The sequence below is a fragment of the Nerophis ophidion genome, linkage group LG20, assembly GCF_033978795.1.
Source record: "Nerophis ophidion isolate RoL-2023_Sa linkage group LG20, RoL_Noph_v1.0, whole genome shotgun sequence".
In the NCBI taxonomy this organism is placed as follows: domain Eukaryota; kingdom Metazoa; phylum Chordata; class Actinopteri; order Syngnathiformes; family Syngnathidae; genus Nerophis; species Nerophis ophidion.
This window is the reverse complement of record NC_084630.1, coordinates 37,700,892-37,721,596: the sequence shown is the minus strand read 5'-3', so window position 1 is coordinate 37,721,596 and position 20,705 is coordinate 37,700,892. Positions and strand designations below refer to the sequence as shown.

Sequence of the window (20,705 nt, the reverse complement as noted above, 5' to 3'; positions counted from 1 at the left end):
TACACACAGAAAGATCCCGAGCCCGGGATTAAACCCAGGACTACTCAGGGCCCCCGTATTGTGAGGCACATGGACTAACCCGTCTCCCACCGTGCTGCCCTGCAGCCTGTCTATCACTTCAAATAGGACCAGTGAGTGACGTGCGTACATTGAAGACGAGTGAACCCTTTTCACAATTTTTGGCCAGGTTCCGTCATCTATTGATGTTTTGTCTAAAATCTTTTCTATCTTGTAACCCATGCGTATATACATACATACATACGTTTGTATATATACAAATATATATATAGATTTTTTTTCTGTACATATATACATACATACATTTGTATATATACAAAAAAAAAATATATATATATATATATATGTCTTGATTGGATTATCCAGAGAATAGTGCTCGATACCGTGGTAGAGCGCAATATGTAGGAGTGGGAAAAATCATAATTATATATGTATATATATATATATATATATATATATACATATACATATATACATATATATATATTAGGGCTGCAAATCTTTGGGTGTCTCACGATTCGATTCAATATGGATTTTTTTGATTCAACGCAGTTCTCGATTCAAAAACGATATTTTTCTGATTCAAAAGGATTGTGTATCCATTCAATACATATATTTCAGCAGGATCTACCCCAGTCTGCTGACATGCTAGCAGAGTAGTAGATTTTTGTAAAACACTTTTATAATTGTAAAGGACAATGTTTTATCAACTGATTGCAATAATGTACATTTGTTTGAACTATTAAACAAACTAAAAATACGACTTATTTTTATCTTTGTGAAAACATTGGACACAGTGTGTTGTCAAGCTTATGAGATGCCATGCAAGTGTAAGCCACTGTGACACTATTGTTCTTTTTTATTATTTTTATAAATGTCTAATGATAATGTCAATGAGGGATTTTTAATCACTGCTATGCTGAAATGATAACTAATATTGATACTGTTGTTGATAATATTCATTTTTGTTTCACTACTTTTGGTTTGTTCTGTGTGGTGTTTGTGTCTCCTCTCAATTGCTCTGTTTATTGCAGTTCTGAGTGTTGCTGGCTCAGGTTTGCTTCTGGAATTGGATTGCATTGTTATGGTATTGCTGTGTATTTGTTTATTGGATTGATTAGAAAAAAGAAAAAAAATTATAATTATTTTTTTTTTTAAATCGATTTAAAAATAAAACGAGAATTGATTCTGAATCGCACAACGTGAGAATCGTGATATATATATATATATATATATATATATACATATATATGTCTTGATTGGATTATCCAGAGAATAGTGCTCGATACCGTGGTAGAGCGCAATATGTAGGTGTGGGAAAAATCACAAGACTACTTCATCTGAAGTAGTCTTGTGATTTTTCCCACACCTACATATGTGTATATATATATATATATATATATATATAGTATAGTATACACACTCTTGGCATTGTCTCCATGAGCTTCAAGGGGTAGTAACCTGAAATGTTTTTCACTTCACAGGTGTGCTTGAAGCTTATGTAGAGAATGCTAAGCAGTAATTGGAGCAAAGGGTGGCTATTTTGAAGAAACTACAATATAAAAGATGTTTTCAGTTATTTCAACTTTTTTTTGTTAAGTACATAACTCCACATGTGTTCATTCATAGTTTTGATGTGACAATCTACAATTTAAAGTCATGAAAATACAGAAAATGCATTGAATGAAAAGATGTGTCCAAAGGTGTATATGTATATGTATATGTATATGTATGTATATATATATATATATATATATATATATATATATATAGATACACACACACATCTCTATTCACCACTCTGACTACACGTCCGGGTTGGGTGTTGGTGCATGTGTTTAAGGGCCACGGAAATGCACCACGCTTAAGGACTCTCTCCACACTGTGTGATTCTTTGTGGTTTCTGAGTTGACTGTTAACATTGTATCTTTATGGTATCCTAATGGTCTTAATCAGTCCCAAATTGCGCTAATTACTCTACCACATTTCAGACGTAAAAGCCGGAGTGAATCTTATCGCTGAAGCCTTGTTACCACAAGCAGAGGTGACATCAGGAACCACGCTTTTATGGGGCTCATAAAAATAAGCTGCTGGGAAGCCGGAGCCGCAAAGCGACTTCACCATTAAGAGTCTGATACACACTATTACAGTATTACTTAAATACTACTCTATCTGAAGTGTTTGCATTGAGTTGGAGAGTGTACAAAAGTGTTGCTACCTGGCCGGTTGTTAGTCTCAAGAGGCAAAGTCGGCACCAGGAGGGTGGTGTCCATCGGCTGGGGGCAGTCCTGAGTCATGGGCTCCTCTGGGGGCATGTAGGCGGGCGGCGGCGTCTCTGCGTTACCAAAAACAAACAGTTAGATGTCTTGTGGCGTGAAAGGCAACAAAGACAAGACATTCGGCGTTCCACCTGGCATCTGGAAAGGGCTGCCGGGGTCGGAGCTGGAAGGCGAATGGGGGAAGGTGGCGTTGCTGCCGCTCCCCGGCGAGCTCGGGAAGCTGTTTACCGGCGAATGGGGGAAGGGCACAGGGTTGGCCGGAGCGAAGGACTCTGGGAAGGTGGCGTTCTGGGGCATGTGTGGCTCGTTCTGCTGCAGAGGGTTGCGGAAACGGGGCAGCATGGTGTGCTTGGCGTTGAATTCGCTGTTCCTCGGTACCAACACGGGGGGGAGCACTGAAAGTAAAGAGATGTTTGTTCAGTTCAGTTCAGTTTATTTCGAACATGCATACGATGCGATGTAGTGCAGGGGTGGCCATTACGTCAATGGCGAGCTAGGCGGTGGATGGCGGAGGGTGTGTCAGTCCATCGCCAGCCAGGCATTAAAAAAATACACCTAGAAATGAGCGATCATCAATCTTCACTAAGTCGTCACTTGATTGACATTCACGAGGGTCTCGTGAGATGACGCAGATCATTATTAAGAAAAAATTAAGATTAGATTAGATTAGATAGTACTTTATTTATTCCGTCAGGAGAGTTCCTTCAGGAAAATTGAAATTTTCAGCACAATCCCATTCAAGATCAGACAAACATTACAGGGAGACAGAACAGGATGGCTGACGGGTCTGCCGGCTTCCAGCGCCCCTTACAAAAAAGATGAGATACAGGTAAACAAGGGGGTGGGGGGAATGGGAGAATAAATATAGAAGTTTAAAATAAAATAAAAAAAATCAGTCTTAGCCTGGGCCCTGAAGAGGGGGTGCAGACTGAGGCCAAGGGAAAAAAACAACAACTCATAGCCATAGAACACATCCCCTCTTACATGTGTGTAAGAGGGAAACATCAAACATCAAAGAATACAAAGGACAGACATTAAAGACATTAAAGCAGCAGATACAACCAGACACTTCTACATACAGCTATGAATAAAAAGTAAAAGAAACATATCCACTGTGGTGGCCACTGCGGTGTTCCACGCCATCGTCCGCTGGGGTGGAGGGAGCATGGCCAGAGACAGGAGCAGACCCAACAAAGCAACAAAGACAGCCGACTCCACTCTCGGCCAGTGTCCAGTCCGCATGGATGAGTGAGGATACGTCCAAGGTGACTGAGGTGTCCGACACCTGCTCACCCAGCCAAGACACCGCGAAGACTCTCCGTCCCAGCGCTCATTGACCGACAGGAAGGCGAGAAACTATTTTTATTTCAACAGACACTCCAAAACTCTAAAGACCGACTGCACAGTTCCTATCTTAAAGAATCAAGATTGTTTATTGTCCCGTGCACAGTTAAACAGACAGTTTGCCGTACAAAAAAACTCTTACTGAGCCAAAATACAAATAAAAATGTTCTATATAAAAGGCACAGTGAGTACCATAACATTATTGCACATTCTGATTCACAGTAGGGCTGGGCGGTATATCGATATACACGATGTATCGCGGGTTCGAAAATGACTATATGGTGATATTGGAGTATATGTTCTCACACAGTTGCTTTTAGCTGCGGGCATTAAACGACAGGCTCTTCTCGCTCTTTCCTGTGTCTCCTTCTCACAGACAGCAAGCGCACCTTCTTACACACATCACATACTGTCACCTCATACGTCACATACGTATACGCCCTCGCGGAGCAGAGAGGTAACAGCATGGGTAACGTTAGCTGTGATGCCAGCAGAGCCGTGCGAGTGGTAATACGAGAGAAAGAAGGTGCGAATGAAGGAAGAATTAATTTCCAAGAAAAACAGCAGTCTGGCGGTGGTCTGGCTTCAAGTGGGAATATGTCGAACAGACAACCGTAATAAGTCAAGCATGCAGTGAAAGTGTTGCTATAAAAAGTAGCATTACTGCTAATATGTAGCATCATTTGAAAAGTCACCCAATAGAGAATGAGGAGTGCCTCCACATGTCAACATCTCCGTTCGGTGCCACACCCACAAAATGCAGAGGCAAACATTTCCACATCAACGCCGTATGAAAAAATAGTCAACAACAGAATTTAATAACGTCCGTAGGAACCTACCACAGAGCGAAGGACGAACACTATTTGATTTCCTATTATGCAGCTCATTTTTATTTGACACTTAAAATGTCTCTGACACAATCTTGCACTTTCTGTTTTGAAATGACATGAACGTTTGTGCCACTGCTTAATAACTGTTTAATAAATACACTCTTGGTCAATTGACTTAGTTGTGATTTACCTTTTTTTTTCCTCTTTCTATTCCCTCCTGCTCCGGCCCGGCTGCACCAAATGATAAAATAAATACATTTAATAAAGTCAAATACAAATAAGGCAACAAGAGAAGTATCACACGCTTCTCTTTTGTAAAGTAAATGTGAACAGCCGATATGGGCATCTACATCTACATCTACATCTACATCTACATCAACTATATGACTTGCCAGAGAAGCTGGAAAGGACAACAAAAGAAAAAGAAAATGTGGATGTTATTATCACTGCTGTCTGATTCCAATCAATGCAGGTCATCAGAGTCAGGTCATACACCAAATGATATTCTTGTCTTAATGAAAGAAAGGAATCTATATGTGTAAAACATGCTTGAATTATCATTAAACACCTTCAAGTTGTTAACAAAAACACCTCTTTCATAAATAAATAAATATAGATTATATGAGAATGAGAATGAGAATCAGCACCTCCAAGTCCGAGTCCATGGTTCTCTCCCGGAAAAGGGTGGAGTGCCATCTCCGGGTTGGGGAGGAGACCCTGCCCCAAGTGGAGGAGTTCAAGTACCTTGGAATCTTGTTCACAAGTGAGGGAAGAGTGGATGGTGAGATCGACAGGCGGATCGGTGCGGCGTCTTCAGTAATGCGGACGTTGTACCGATCCGTTGTGGTGAAGAAGGAGCTGAGCCGGAAAGCAAAGCTCTCAATTTACCGGTCGATCTACGTTCCCATCCTCACCTATGGTCATGAGCCTTGGGACATGACCGAAAGTACAAGATCACGGGTACAAGCGGCCGAAATGAGTTTCCTCCGCCGTGTGGCGGGGCTCTCCCTTAGAGATAGGGTGAGAAGCTCTGCCATCCGGGAGGAACTCAAAGTAAAGTCGCTGCTCCTCCACATGGAGAGGAGCTAGATGAGGTGGTTCGGGCATTTGGTCAGGATGCCACCCGAACGCCTCCCTAGGGAGGTGTTTAGGGCACGTTCAACCAGTAGGAGGCCACGGGGAAGACCCAAGACACGTTGGGAAGACTATGTCTCCCTGCTGGCCTGGGAACGCCTCGGGATCCCCCGGGAAGAGGTAGACCAAGTGGCTGGGGAGAGGGAAGTCTGGGCTTCTCTGCTTAGGCTGCTACCCCCACGACCCGACCTCGGATAAGCGGAAGAAGATGAATGGATGGATGGATATATATATACATGTATATACAGTGTATATATACAGCCATCCATCCATTTTCTACTGCTTATTCCCTTTTTGGGTCGCGGGTGTGTATATATATATATATATATATATATATATATACACACACATTCATACATATATACACACACATACATACATACATATATGTACATTATATATATATATGTACATATATGTATATGTATGTATGTATGTGTGTATATATATATATATATATATATATATATATATATATATATATATATATATATATATCAGACAAAGATCAGTGTTTTTCAACATTTTTTGACCCAAGGCACATTTTTTGTGTTGAAAAAAATGCGGAGACACACCACCAGCAGAAATCATTAAAAAACAAAACTCAGTTGACAGTAAAAAGTGGTTGTGGCAATTGTTGGGTATGACTTTAAAGCATAACTAACTATGCATGACTATAGCTCTTGTCTCAAAGTAGGTGTACTGTCACCACCTGTCACATCACACCCTGACTTTATTTGGAGTTTTTGCTGTTTTCCTGTGTGTAGTCTTTTACTTCTTGTCTTGTGCTCCTTTTTTGGTGGCTTTTTCTCTTTTTTTGATATTTTCCTGTACAGTAGCAGTTTCATGTCTTCCTTTGAGCGATACGTCCCGCATCGACTTTGTTTTAGCAATCAAGAATATTTCAGTTGTTTTTAATACTTCTTTGTGGAAACATTGTTGATTGACATGTCATGTTCGGATGTACATTGTCTTTGCTCCACAGTAAGTCTTTGCTGTCGTCCAGCATTCTGTTTTTGTTTACTTTGTAGCCAGTTCAGTTTTAGTTTCGTTCTGCATAGCCTTCCCTAAGCTTCAATGCCATAGGGGTACTCACCTTTGGTTTACTTTTGGTTTAAGCATTAGACACCTTTTTTTACCTTCACGCTACCTCCCACTGTTTCCGACATCTACAAAGCAATTAGCTCCCGGCTGCCACCTACTGATATGGGAGAGTATTACACGGTTACTGTGCTGAGCTCTAAACAGCACAGACACTCACAAACAACACATTATTTGCAGACTATAATTACTGCTTTGCAAAAAAATATTTTAACCTAAGTAGGTGAAATTAGATAATATCCAGAGATCATGTCCACTTGGTCAACTGAAAAGTTGCTCGCCTGCAGAAGAAGTTTGGAAACCCCCGGTGTAGTCTATCACATATTTCCACTTGTTTCATTACAACACGTCCAAAAAGGAGTAGGAAGAAGCTTATCTTATTTAATCCTTCCCCTCTTCATACCATAGCAATTTCATCCCGTTGTTGAAACAGGAAGTGACTCAAAATTACCTGTTGGTACATGTGTGCCCCGCCTAGATCTGCCCCCCTTTTTTCACACACAGCTTGAGAGTCGAAGGCGACAAGCTAAAAGCTTCCAGCTCTTTGTCCAACGCAACTCTTAAGGCGGCAGGGAGTGAGCTTTACTCTCGCGCTGCAGCACCAGCCGGCATTGGTTACACATTAAATCATCTATTTTAGAACAGGGTGCGCTGAGCGTAAGACAGATGATGGCTGGAACAGGAAGTGACTCACAATTGGATTGTGTGTGTTTCTGTTGGTCCATGAACTCATCACTGGGGGGTGTGAAGAGTGCACTGAGTCATTGGTGAGGCGGTCAAGGTCCCATCCTTAGTTCGTCTCGTCTTTTCAGCGAAACCATATTGGCAGATATGAGAGTGTTCAGGAATCATAATGACTACAATTACATGGCATTTGGACATACAAACCCCGTATCCATATGATTTGGGAAATAGTGTTAGATGTAAATATAAACGGAATACAATGATTTGCAAATCCTTTTCAACCCATATTCAGTTGAATATTCTGCAAAGACAACATATTTGATGTTCAAACTCATAAACTTAATTTTCTTTTTGCAAATAATAATTAACTTAGAATTTCATGGCTGCAACTCGTGCCAAAGTAGTTGGGAAAGGGCATGTTCACCACTGTGTTACATCACCTTTTCTTTTAAAAACACTCAATAAACGTTTGGGAACTGAGGAAACTAATTGTTGAAGCTTTGAAAGTGGAATTCTTTCCCAATCTTGTTTTATGTAGAGCTTCAGTCCTTCAACAGTCCGGGGTCCCCGCTGTCGTATTTTACGCTTCATAATGCGCCACACATTTTCCATGGGAGACAGGTCTGGACTGCAGGCGGGCCAGGTGGAAAGTACCTGCACTCTTTTTTTATGAAGCCACGCTGTTGTAACACGTGCTGAATGTGGCTTGGCATTGTCTTGCTGAAATAAGCAGGGGCGTCCATGAAAAAGACGGCGCTTAGATGGCAGCATGTGTTGTTCCAAAACCTGTATGTACCTTTCAGCATTAATGGTGCCTTCACAGATGTGTAAGTTACCCATGCCTTGGGCCCTAAAGCACCCCCATACCATCACACATGCTGGCTTTTCAACTTTGCGTCGATAACAGTCTGGATGGTTCGCTTCCCCTTTGGTCCGGAAGACACGATGTCGAATATTTCCCCAAAAAATTTGAAATAAGGACTCGTAAGACCACAGAACACTTTTCCACTTTGCATCAGTCCATCTTAGATGATCTCGGGCCCAGAGAAGCTGGCGGCGTTTCTGGATGTTGTTGATAAATAGGGTTGGGTATCGAGTATCGATTGGAACCGGGACTAACTTTCCGATTCTCCCGCAATCGTTCAAAAGTTTAAATTTCGATTCCTAGTTTCGATACCCAGTCCGCCGACCGGAAAAAAATAAGTCCGCCGACCCGGAAGAAGAAGCCGCTGAACACCAACGAAGAAGCGCCCACCGCCGGAAGTGTTAGCATAGCCGAGCGAGTCAGTCAAACATCGATAGCGGGCGTCGACGGTCGAAAGTGTGGCTTTATTTTACTAAAACAAAAATGAAATATCGGCGAAATGTAACACGTGCGACAGGACTGTTTCGTGCTCAGGAGGGTGCACGTCGAACATGATGAAGCACCTCCGAGTTCAGGGAGTACAAATAAATGCGTGTCCCGTCTTGGACAGGAGACACTATCTGTCCAGAACACTCACTCATCCTGCCTGAGAAACAATAATTGTCTCTGATTTTATACTGTACCTGCTGCTAATCAGGACTGGCTTTTGCAAGTTGTTTCTTATTGTTTATTTGCTTTTCTGCACCAGGTTAGCCCATCAGTGGGAGCAAGGTACCATGTTTAAGTACCTGCAGCATCATACACTTGTGTGTGTAAATGTGTTTTCATGAGGTTTCCTGCAGCATCATACACTTGTGTGTGTAAATGTGTTTTCATGAGGTTTTCAAAAATAAAGCTCTCTTGATGAAAGTGTAAATGTATTCATGATTTATAATATTTATATTCAAGTTCATAGATTTGATATTTATATTCTAGTTGAAAACAGCCCTGTGAGGAATTTATAGTAAAGTTCATAAAAAGTTAATATAATTCAAATTAATGGAGAATGTCAGACTATTTCAATCAGAAAGAGTGTAGGTTATCCAGCTCATTTAAAATATCCTAAACTTTTTTTTGACCCTGCCTTTTTTTTTCTTTTATAAAAGAAAGAATCAGAATCGAGAATCGTCAGGAATCGGAATCGAAACAAATAATCGGAATCGGAATCGTTCAAAATTCAAACGATACCCAACCCTATTGATAAATGGCTTTCGCTTTGCATAGTAGAGCTTTAACTTGCACTTACCGATTTAGCGACAAACTGTATTTAGTGACAGTGGTTTTCTGAAGTGTTCCTGAGCCCATGTGGTGATATCCTTTAGAGATTGATGTCGGTTTTTGATACAGTGCCGTCTGAGGGATGGAAGGTCACGGTCATTCAATGTTGGTTTCCGGCCATGTTGCTTACGTGGAGTGATTTCTCCAGATTCTCTGAACCTTTTGATGATATTATGGAGCGTAGATGTTGAAATCCCTACATTTCTTGCAATTGCACTTTGAGAAAGGTTGTTCTTAAACTGTTTGACTATTTGCTCACGCAGTTGTGGACAAAGGGGTGTACCTCGCCCCATCCTTTCTTGTGAAAGCCTGAGCATTTTTTGGGAAGTTGTTTTTATACCCAATCATGGCACCCACCTGTTCCCAATTAGCCTGCACACCTGTGGGATGTTCCAAATAAGTGTTTGATGAGCATTCCTCAACTTTATCAGTATTTATTGCCACCTTTCCCCACTTCTTTGTCACAAGTTGCTGGCATCAAATTCCAAAGTTAATGATTATTTGCAACAACAAAAAAACATTTATCGTTTGAACATCAAATATGTTGTCTTTGTAGCATATTCAACTGAATATGGCTTGAAAAGGATTTGCAGATCATTGTCCATCCATCCATCCATTTTCTACCGCTTATTCCCTTTCGGGGTCGCGGGGGGCGCTGGCGCCTATCTCAGCTACAATCGGGCGGCAGATCATTGTATTCTGTTTATATTTACATCCAACACAATTTCCCAACTCATTTGGAAACGTGGTTTGTATAAAACTACTTTTTTAAAGTAATCATTTCTTACTTCAAGCATGAAAAAAAAAATGATGCCGAGCGCATATCATGATGTCAAGATAAGGGCACTAGCATTTACTTCCTTTAAGAATATTTTTCAACATATTGATCAAAAAGGTCTATTTTATTCTCTCAAGAAAAGTGCACTTGTTATTCGTAAGGTATTTTTGGGTTCATTGAGGTTAGCTAATTTTACTTGTTTTGGAAAGTCTTCTCAAGCCGAATTTTCTTGTTCTATTGGCAGATACCGTATTTCCTTGAATTGCCGCCGGGCCGCTAATTAATTTAAAACCTCTTCTCACTCCTGCGCTTACCAAAGACATGTGGTAAGAGTAAGCATGCGCTATTTATTTTAAAACCTTACCAAAGGCATGCAGTAAAAATTTGAGTGTGATGTAAGGATACAATCATGAAAAGCACATTTAATAAAACGTTATTATGGTCTTACCTTTACTTATAAATATAGTCCATGTCAGCTCCTCCTGATCAAAAGCATTGATAACTTTTTTATAGAAGTCTTCCTTATCTTTCTTCAGTTTTAAAAGTCTCTCTGTCTCGATGGAGATCTTCCTTTATTACATATATATATATATATATATATATATATATATATATATATATATATATATATATATATATATATATATATATATATATATATATATATATATATATATATATGTATGTATGTGTGTGTGGCCCTGCGATGAGGTGGCGACTTGTCCAGGGTGTACCCCGCCTTCCGCCCGATTGTAGCTGAGATAGGCGCCAGCGCCCCCCGCGACCCCAAAAGGGAATAAGCGGTAGAAAATGGATGGATGGATGGATGTATGTGTGTACCTCTTCCAGCACATATCACGTCACTCACTTCACTTCTTCAGCAGCCGAGTAGTCGCAAAAAAGATCACTAGCGCTCTTTACCACCAGGAGGCGGGAGTCATTTAATGACTCATATTTGACACACGCAGCTACGGTATTGAGACGGTCTCAAGCCGTCGTCTTGCGGGTTTCCAGGACCGCCAAGGAAGGACATGGCTTAAGCAGTTAGACTTTGTTTATTTTTCAATAAAACTTTATTCCAGGTCGCTCTACCGCTCCTCCTCTCCGCTCGCTCGCCGTTTCCTCGCCGCCATCTTGGGCCGGGCTCGAGCGTGCCCTGCCTGTCTGTCGGACCATCAGCTCCACAGGTATATTACTAAAACATAGCTGCTTACTGTTCTTTTTAGCATACCGGTATTCAATAGCTTGGACCTTAAATCCTACTGAATAGCTCTTAATCTTCTTACCTGTATGCGATTTCAAATTACCGGTATTGAAATCAGCCTCCTCCATTTTGAAAATGATGACAGGGGAAGTGTCACTCGTGACGTCCCGAGTTTGACCCGGCGGTAATACTAAGCATGCGCTAATTATTTTGCGAAGCGAGTTTGACCCGGCAGTAATTCAAGGCAGGCGCATACTATATACCCGGCGGCAATTCAAGGAAATACGGTAATTTTGCTTAGTTCAAATAAAATACCTCTAATTTTTGTATTTTTATTTCTTGTTTTTGCACACCGCCTTTTTGCAGTGTATTGGTTTTAATAATAAAAAGTATCAATATAACCACCGCATGCTTTGACTTTTCAGTGTGCGGTCCCCGGTGGAAAAAGTTTGGACACCCCTGCTCTATGTGGACATATGTCTTGCTTTTTCTGCTTACTGAGAATCTCCGTGCGGTTTTTGAAGAGTCAGCCTCTCCTCAGTCGGCCTCTTCCTGCTGCATTTGTCTCTTGCTCTCACATTTCTGCACTGGAAGGACATTTGGAGGCCAGACAATCTTGAGGAATTCATCACCAGAGGGGTAAAATATCCCTGTGCCTATTCAGGTGCAGCGCATACAAACCACGGAGATAGACTCCCTCCTCCCTACAAACACTTGATAGCAGACAAAAAAAAAGCCTCTGCTGATATAATAGACATCTGCAATGCATGCTCGCTGTGGTTTGTATTCAAAGGGCTGACAGCTGACGTGTTTGGTGGAATAGTGCCGGGAGATTGACAGGAAGTGTGTGTGTCGGCATGTGCTGTGTGTGTGTGTGTGTGTGTGTGGGAAGGGGTCGTGCAGACAGACAGTTGCTTGAGGGTTGAAACACCTCCTGCCCCTCGCTTTTATCCCCCTCGGCTGCTAAAACATGAAGCGTGCGAGGCAGGCAGCGACTCTTTCCTCCTATTGTATGCGGGTGTGGGGCTTCCTGTTCCAGACAGAAAAAATGAAAACGCGTGCAGGCGCAGATTGCGTATCCTCACGTCTGTCACATGTGTTCTTTCATGTGGAAAAAAACAAAAACAAAAGAAAATATACAAAGTATATTTGTGCTTCAGCAAGCATTTTTCAAAATAGTATATCTTGTCGAGGGATAATACTATGGAAAGCCAAGGATATACGTGTTAGAGTAGTCAGTGTACAATTGGTATAGCAAGGGGGTCGGCAATCCGCGGCTCTTTAGCGCCGCCCTAGTGGCTCCGTGGAACTTTTTGAAAAATGTATAATAATGGAAAAAGATGGGGGAAACTATATAGTTTTAGTTATAATATGATTTGTGTAGGTCACAGGGGTGACCAAAGTGCGGCACGGGGGCCATTTGCGGCCCGCGGGTCATTTTTTAACGGCCCTAAACCCATTCTAAAAATACAATTAAATGGGTTGTACTTGTATAGCGCTTTTCTACCTTCAAGGTACTCAAAGCGCTTTGACACTACTTCCACATTTACCCATTCACACACACATTCACACACTGATGGAGGGAGCTGCCATGCAAGGCGCCAACCAGCACCCATCAGGAGCAAGGGTGAAGTGTCTTGCTCAGGACACAACGGACGTGACGAGGTTGGTTCTAGGTGGGATTTGAACCAGTGACCCTCAGGTTGCGCACGGCCACTCTCCCACTGCGCCACGCCGTCCCAATTAAAAAAATCAAAAACAGAAAAAGTGGTACAAAAGAGTAAATAGGTGAAATGTAACAAGAAAATATTGCAATGCTTACTCTTATAACACAAAGCTGCCATGCAGGCTGTTTCTTTCTTTAAAAAATAATAATTAATCAAAATCAATGTCACATTAAATATTCCACTTTGAAAATTTTTTGGGGGGGAAATGCTGCATATTCTGTGTTTGCTATATAAAAAACAAAGTTGTTGTTTTTTCTAAAAAAGGGCCTTATAAGAAGAAACAAAAAACATAAACAACAATAAAAGTTATAATTGACAGATGGATCTGAAGTTGATCTCAAGACGATTGGGTTTAAAGTAAACAGTAAAAAAAAAAAAAAAAGTGTATTTTTTATTTTTAATGAGTAGGACCTTTTTGGATCCCCAATAATTTTAGTGCCATTTTTTTTGTGTCATTGCTAAAAAAAATAATAAATTGAAATCAATGGTGTTATGTGTTGACATTTTTAAGGCTCCAATTATTCTATAATCTCAAATATTCCACTTTAAAATTCTATTTGGGGAAACTATTGCATATTTTGTGTTTATTTTCCATAACAAAACTGTGTTTTCTTTACCAAAAACAGCATACAACTTAAATCTTTAAAAACGTTATATTGACAGATAGACCTAATGTTGATCTAGAGATTTAAAACTTGAATAACAATAATACAAAATAATGACACATTTTAAATATTTTTTTGACCAAAATCCTTTGGGGTCCCTGGGATCAAGCCTGAGTGGAGGCCTAAATGTATATTTCTACACATATATTGTATTGGTTTTTGAAAAAAAAAACATATCAAAATGGCCCCCGCTTGCTTTGATTTTTCAGTGTGCGGCCTTCAGCGGAAAAAGTTTGGACACCGCTGGTGTAGGACAAACTTGACAGAAACTTTCAACGTTGTTAGAAAGCCCACTGTTTACTATGTTTGTGTTAGGGCTGGGCCATATATCGATGTGGAGAGACGGAGCCGGCAGTCCGACAGCGAGGCAGGGCACGCCGGAGCTCGGCCCAAGATGGCGGGGAGGAGGCGTGGACGGCGAGCGAGCGGCGAGGCGGGGCGTGCCGGTAGCAATCAAGATCAGGTGCATGTATCGCGCACCTGGGGACAATTGAGTAATCCTCTCGCACTGTATAAAAGGGCGTCAGCCGTGAACGTCAGGGAGAGAGGCAGAAAGACGAGAAGGAGCCAGAAGGAATCTGACGCTGAGAGAAAGAGACTGAAAGCGCGAGAGAGGCGATGACGCCCGAAGCAGAAAGGCAAGCAGCTGACGGAGCAGCTGAAAAGCAGTCTTTATTGTAAAATAAAGAAGTCTAAACGTGCCGCGGCTATGTTCTTCCTTGACGGTCCTTGGAACCCGCATGACGGCTTGAGAAGTCTGTCACAATCGATATACTCGATATATGGCGGGTTTGTCTCTGTGTGATATAGAAAATGACTATCGTGATATTGGAGTATACGTTCTCACACAGTTGCTTTTAGCTGCGGGCATTACACTACAGGCTCTTCTCACTCTTTCCTGTCTCTCCTTCTCACAGAGACGTAAAACAAGCGCACCTTCTCACATACGTCACATACGTATACACCCTCGTGGAGCAGAGAGGTGGCGGCATGGGTAACGTTTGCTGTGTTGCGAGTGGTAATACGAGAGAAAGAAGGTGCAAATCTGGTAACAAATGAAGGAAGAATTAATTCCCAAGAAAAACAGCAGGGGGTCCATCATCTGGCGGTGGTTTGGCTTCAAGCGGGAAGATGTTGAACAGACAACCATAATATGTCAAGTATGCAGCAAAAGCATTGCTACAAAAGTAGCATTACTGCTAAAATACAGCATCATTTGAAAAGAGAATCGCGAGAGAATGAAGAGTGTTTGAAACCCCGCATGTCAACATCTCCGTTCGGTGCCACACCCACAAAATGCCGAGGCAACCATTTCCACATCTACACCGTATGACACAAATAGTCAACAACAGAAGGAGATAACCTATCACATAGTGAAGGACATACACTATTTGATTTCCTATTATGCAGCTTATTTTTATTTGACACTTATTGAAATATCTTGTGTGACATCATGCACAAAAGTCAATCAATCAATGTTTACTTATATAGCCCTAAATCACTAGTGTCTCAAAGGGCTGCACAAACCACTACGACATCCTCGGTAGGCTCACATAAGGGCAAGGAAAACTCACACCCAGTGGGACATCGGTGACAATGATGACTATGAGAACCTTGGAGAGGAGGAAAGCAATGGATGTCGAGCGGGTCTAACATAATACTGTGAAAGTTCAATCTATAATGGATCCAACACAGTCGCGAGAGTCCAGTCCAAAGCGGATCTAACACAGCAGCGAGAGACCCGTTCACAGCGGAGCCAGCAGGAAACCATCCCAAGCGGAGGCGGATCAGCAGCGCAGAGATGTCCCCAGCCGATACACAGGCAAGCAGTACATGGCCACCGGATCGGACCGGACCCCCTCCACAAGGGAGAGTGGGACATAGGAGAAAAAGAAAAGAAACGGCAGATCAACTGGTCTAAAAAGGGAGTCTATTTAAAGGCTAGAGTATACAAATGAGTTTTAAGGTGAGACTTAAATGCTTCTACTGAGGTGGCATCTCGAATTGTTACCGGGAGGGCATTCCAGAGTACTGGAGCCCGAAATGAAAAAGCTCTACAGCCCGCAGACTTTTTTTGGGCTTTGGAAATCACTAATAAGCCGGAGTCCTTTGAACGCAGATTTCTTGCCGGGACATATGGTACAATACAATCGGCAAGATAGGCTGGAGCTAGACCGTGTAGTATTTTATACGTAAGTAGTAAAACCTTAAAGTCACATCTTAAGTGCACAGGAAGCCAGTGCAGGTGAGCCAGTACAGGTATATATGTATGTATATATGTATATAAAGGTATATACAGTATAGGTATATATGTATGTATATATGTATATAAAGGTATATACAGTATAGGTATATATGTATGTATATATGTATATAAAGGTATATACAGTATAGGTATATATGTATGTATATATGTATATAAAGGTATATACAGTATAGGTATATATGTATGTATATATGTATATAAAGGTATATACAGTATAGGTATATATGTATGTATATATGTATATAAAGGTATATACAGTATAGGTATATATGTATGTATATATGTATATAAAGGTATATACAGTATAGGTATATATGTATGTATATATGTATATAAAGGTATATACAGTACAGGCGTAATGTGATCAAACTTTCTTGTTCTTGTCAAAAGTCTAGCAGCCACATTTTGTACCAACTGTAATCTTTTAATGCTAGACATGGGGAGACCCGAAAATAATACGTTACAGTAGTCGAGACGAGACGTAACAAACGCATGGATAATGATCTCAGCGTCTTTAGTGGACAGAATGGAGCGAATTTTAGCGATATTACGGAGATGAAAGAAGGCCGTTTTAGTAACGCTTTTAATGTGTGCCTCAAAGGAGAGAGTTGGGTCGAAGATAATACCCAGATTCTTTAAAGTGCACTTTATTTGTTTTAAACTACTGTAGTGGAGTTCTGTACAAAGAGTGCACTTTAATATATAATATACTTGATTTTGCAAGATGGCGGCGCCCGGACGGGCTGCAACATCGCGGAGCTCTTGCTAAAGATGGAACATTTGGCAGAAATACCGGACAATTCTACAAACTTCATGGCTGGCTCGCATCGTGGTCACTCCGTGATCACGTACGACCGCCAGACACTTCTGGATGTGGACATATCGGGCCGTTTTGGACTGATAGACGTGTGCGTGCTAAACGTGCTAACTAGCATGGGAATACGTCGGCGGCTACATCCAGCGGCCTGTGAAGCAGGGGAGTATAGTAGCAGCGGGGGCCGTCTACGGAGCAGACGCCAGCGGTGTGATCGGAAACGCGGATGTCGAGCGGGGCTAAAAACAAAGCAGAAGGCTAATCCCCACAGAACACCACTTCCCTCCATCCCGAAGATGGGTTTAAATAAAGGATGCGAGACTACTGGTCTGGGTAAGGAGTCATCCATCCATCCATCCATTTTCTACCGCTTATTCCCTTTCGGGGTCGCGGGGGGCGCTGGCGCCTATCTCAGCTACAATCGGGCGGAAGGCGGGGTACACCCTGGACAAGTCGCCACCTCATCGCAGGGCCAACACAGATAGACAGACAACATTCACACACTAGGGCCAATTTAGTGTTGCCAATCAACCTATCCCCAGGTGCATGTCTTTGGAAGTGGGAGGAAGCCGGAGTACCCGGAGGGAACCCACGCATTCACGGGGAGAACATGCAAACTCCACACAGAAAGATCCCGAGCCTGGATTTGAACCCAGGACTGCAGGAACTTCGTATTGTGAGGCAGACGCACTAACCCCTCTGCCACCGTGAAGCCGGTAAGGAGTCAGTTAAATTAAAACAAGTTTTCTCTGCTTTGAGTGTTTCAGAGTTGGACATGTGTTTTACTGAGGTGGCTAACTATGATGCGTGCAGTTTATCAAAGCAACAAACAAACAATCGGAATCGGCCCTTATGTGGGCCTACCGAGGATGTCGTAGTGGTTTGTGCAGCCCTTTGAGACACTAGTGATTTAGGGCTATATAACTAAACATTGATTGATTGATATATATGTCATCTTAGTGACATCATGCACAAAAGTGCACTTATAGCTTGTTTTAAAAATGTCTCTGACAATCTTGCACTTTCTGTTTTGGAAATGACATGAATGTTTGTGCCACTGCTTAATAACTGTTTAATAAATACACTTTTAGTTGTGATTTCCCTCTCTGCATGAAAGTTTAAAAGTAGCATATATTAATGCAGTATGAAGAAGAATGTTTGAATGCAGACACGTAGAATCATATGAAGATATATATGGTGTATCGTGACATGGCCTAAAAATATTGAGATATTAATAAAAGGATATATCGCCCAGCCCGAGTTTGTGTTTATTATTTCTGACGAGAGTGTATGGCGAGCGCCGTTTTGTCCTACTAATTTTGGCAGTTCTTGAAGTCAGTTGTGTGGACTGCTACGCAACAGTTTGTTTACCTGTGTAACTTTCGAAAGACGTGTTTAATGCCACTCCTTCTTTGTCTCACCTTGTCCACCAAACGTTTTATACTGTGCATGATTGCACAAAGGTGAGCTTTGTTGATGTTATTGACATGTTGGAGTGCCAGTCAGGCATAATTGGTCAGTGTATGACTGCAAGCTAATCGATGCTAACATGCTATTTAGGCTAGCTGCATGTACATATTGCATCATTATGCTTTGTTTGTAGCTATATTTGGGCTCCTTTAATTTCCTTTACTCTCTGTATTTAATTTATATTTGCATGTCTCATGACCAATTACATGTATCTAATATTTGCTGCATTTCTGATAGTTGTTAGTGTGCCATGTTGTTCCAGACCACAGTAAATGTTACCCAGCTTGCAAAGATTGTAATAAATCCATTAGAAGAAGACAGCATGCCGTTTCCTTCAACTCGGACACACATCTATACCTTTGGCCATTCTCAGCCAGTAATTTACAAGTTATCTCACCTTCTGAAAAGTTTTACTAATGTTTTCCAATGTAGAAAAAATGTGTAGAATAAATATTACATTTCAACATTTCTGTCAAACAAGATTTGCGTCAGCCTGTGACACATAGTCATTTTGATAGTAGGCTATTATAGCTAATATACACATTCACACCATGTGTATATATAAGACTTTTAAAGTCATTTTGATAGTAGGCTATTATAGCTAATATAGACATTCACACCATGTGTTGTCTATATTATAACACTTATATAAGACACCTACTTTGAGACAAGAGTTATAGTGATACATGGATGGTTATGGTTGGAAATAATATCCAACAATTGCGAGAACAACTTTTTATTGTCAATATCGGCTACCGAGTTTAATTTTTCAATGATTTCTGCTGCTTGTGTGCCTCCGGATTTTTTCAATGAAAAAAATGTGCCTTGGCTCAGAAAAGTTTGAAAAAACTGCTCGAGGTGATGTTGCAATTTTCAATGCCGACAAAGAAACGAACTCAAAAAATAAAGTTCCGCCTTTCCGAACATGCGTTGGCTCGATGCCAACATACTTTGGCTTTTCTATTGACATGCTAGTGATTAGCGATTATCACCTGATAATTTCAACACCATCAAATTTGTTAATGAAAACTACAATAAAGATGTACGTTACAATGAACAGTACAATACTTACAGTGTTGACAACTTTTTTGGGCACAACACACACTAAAGACTGAACTGACTCGACAACACACCATAAACTATAGACTACTACCATTTAACGTCTTGGACTTGCAACTGAGTGTCATTCTTACAGATGAAACTCGGAAATGTGAGAATGAAACAAAATATAACTGGACAGAAGCTATCATAATTAGTTCATTTTAAAAGGTATATTGTATTGTCAAAAACAATTTTTATGCATTTACACACACAAAAGTACCGAAAATTGGTATCATTGGAACCGGTATCGATTCCCGGAACCTGGGAATCGATACAGATACAGATACCATTTTAAAAGGGATATTGTTTTGTCAATAACAATCTCTATGATCTCTATGATCTGCCGCTTCTTTTCTTTCTCCTATGTCCCCCCCTCCCTTGTGGAGGGGGTCCGGTCCGATGACCATGGATGAAGTACTGACTGTCCAGAGTCGAGACCCAGGATGGACCGCTCGTCGGGACCCAGGATGGACCGCTCGCCTGTATCGGTTGGGGACATCTCTACGCTGCTGATCCGCTTGAGATGGTTTCCTGTGGACGGGACTCTCACTGCTGTCTTGGAGCCACTATGGATTGAACTTTCACAGTATCATGTTAGACCCGCTCGACATCCATTGCTTTCGGTCCCCTAGAGGGGGGGGGGGGGGGTTGCCCACATCTGAGGTCCTCTCCAAGGTTTCTCATAGTCAGCATTGTCACTGGCGTCCCACTGGATGTGAATTCTCCCTGCCCACTGGGTGTGAGTTTTCCTTGCCCTTTTGTGGGTTCTTCCGAGGATGTTGTAGTCGTAATGATTTGTGCAGTCCTTTGAGACATTTGTGATTTGGGGCTATATAAATAAACATTGATTGATTGATTGATTGACTATGTATTTACACACACAAAAGTAACGAAAATTGGTATCATTGAAACCGGTATCGATTCCCGGTACCTGGGAATCGATACAGATACCATTTTAAAAGGGATATCGCATTCCATCCATCCATCCATTTCCTACCACTTATTCCCTTTGGGGTCGCGAGGGGCGCTGGTGCCTAGCTCAGCTACAATCGGGCGGTAGGCAGGATATTGTATTATTAAAAACAATTCCTACGTATTTACACACACA

The 20,705-nt window shown here is 41.4% G+C and overlaps 1 protein-coding gene and 1 long non-coding RNA gene across 5 annotated transcripts in view; one reads left to right on the top strand and one right to left on the bottom strand.

The window, feature by feature from the left end:
- LOC133539116 (uncharacterized) overlaps positions 1–20,705 on the top strand; it is a 1,110,877-nt gene that overhangs the window by 594,997 nt on the left and 495,175 nt on the right. The gene's annotated exons all lie outside the window — the stretch shown is intronic.
- Positions 1–20,705, bottom strand: part of smad1 (SMAD family member 1) — a 126,495-nt gene that overhangs the window by 14,939 nt on the left and 90,851 nt on the right. For all 4 annotated transcript variants that reach the window (XM_061881190.1, XM_061881192.1, XM_061881193.1 and 1 more), the window contains 2 exons: positions 2,429–2,692; positions 2,237–2,353 (listed from right to left, as the gene is read on the bottom strand). In XM_061881190.1, the coding sequence (XP_061737174.1) occupies positions 2,237–2,353; positions 2,429–2,692 (381 nt within the window). The remainder of the gene's footprint in view (positions 1–2,236; positions 2,354–2,428; positions 2,693–20,705) is intronic.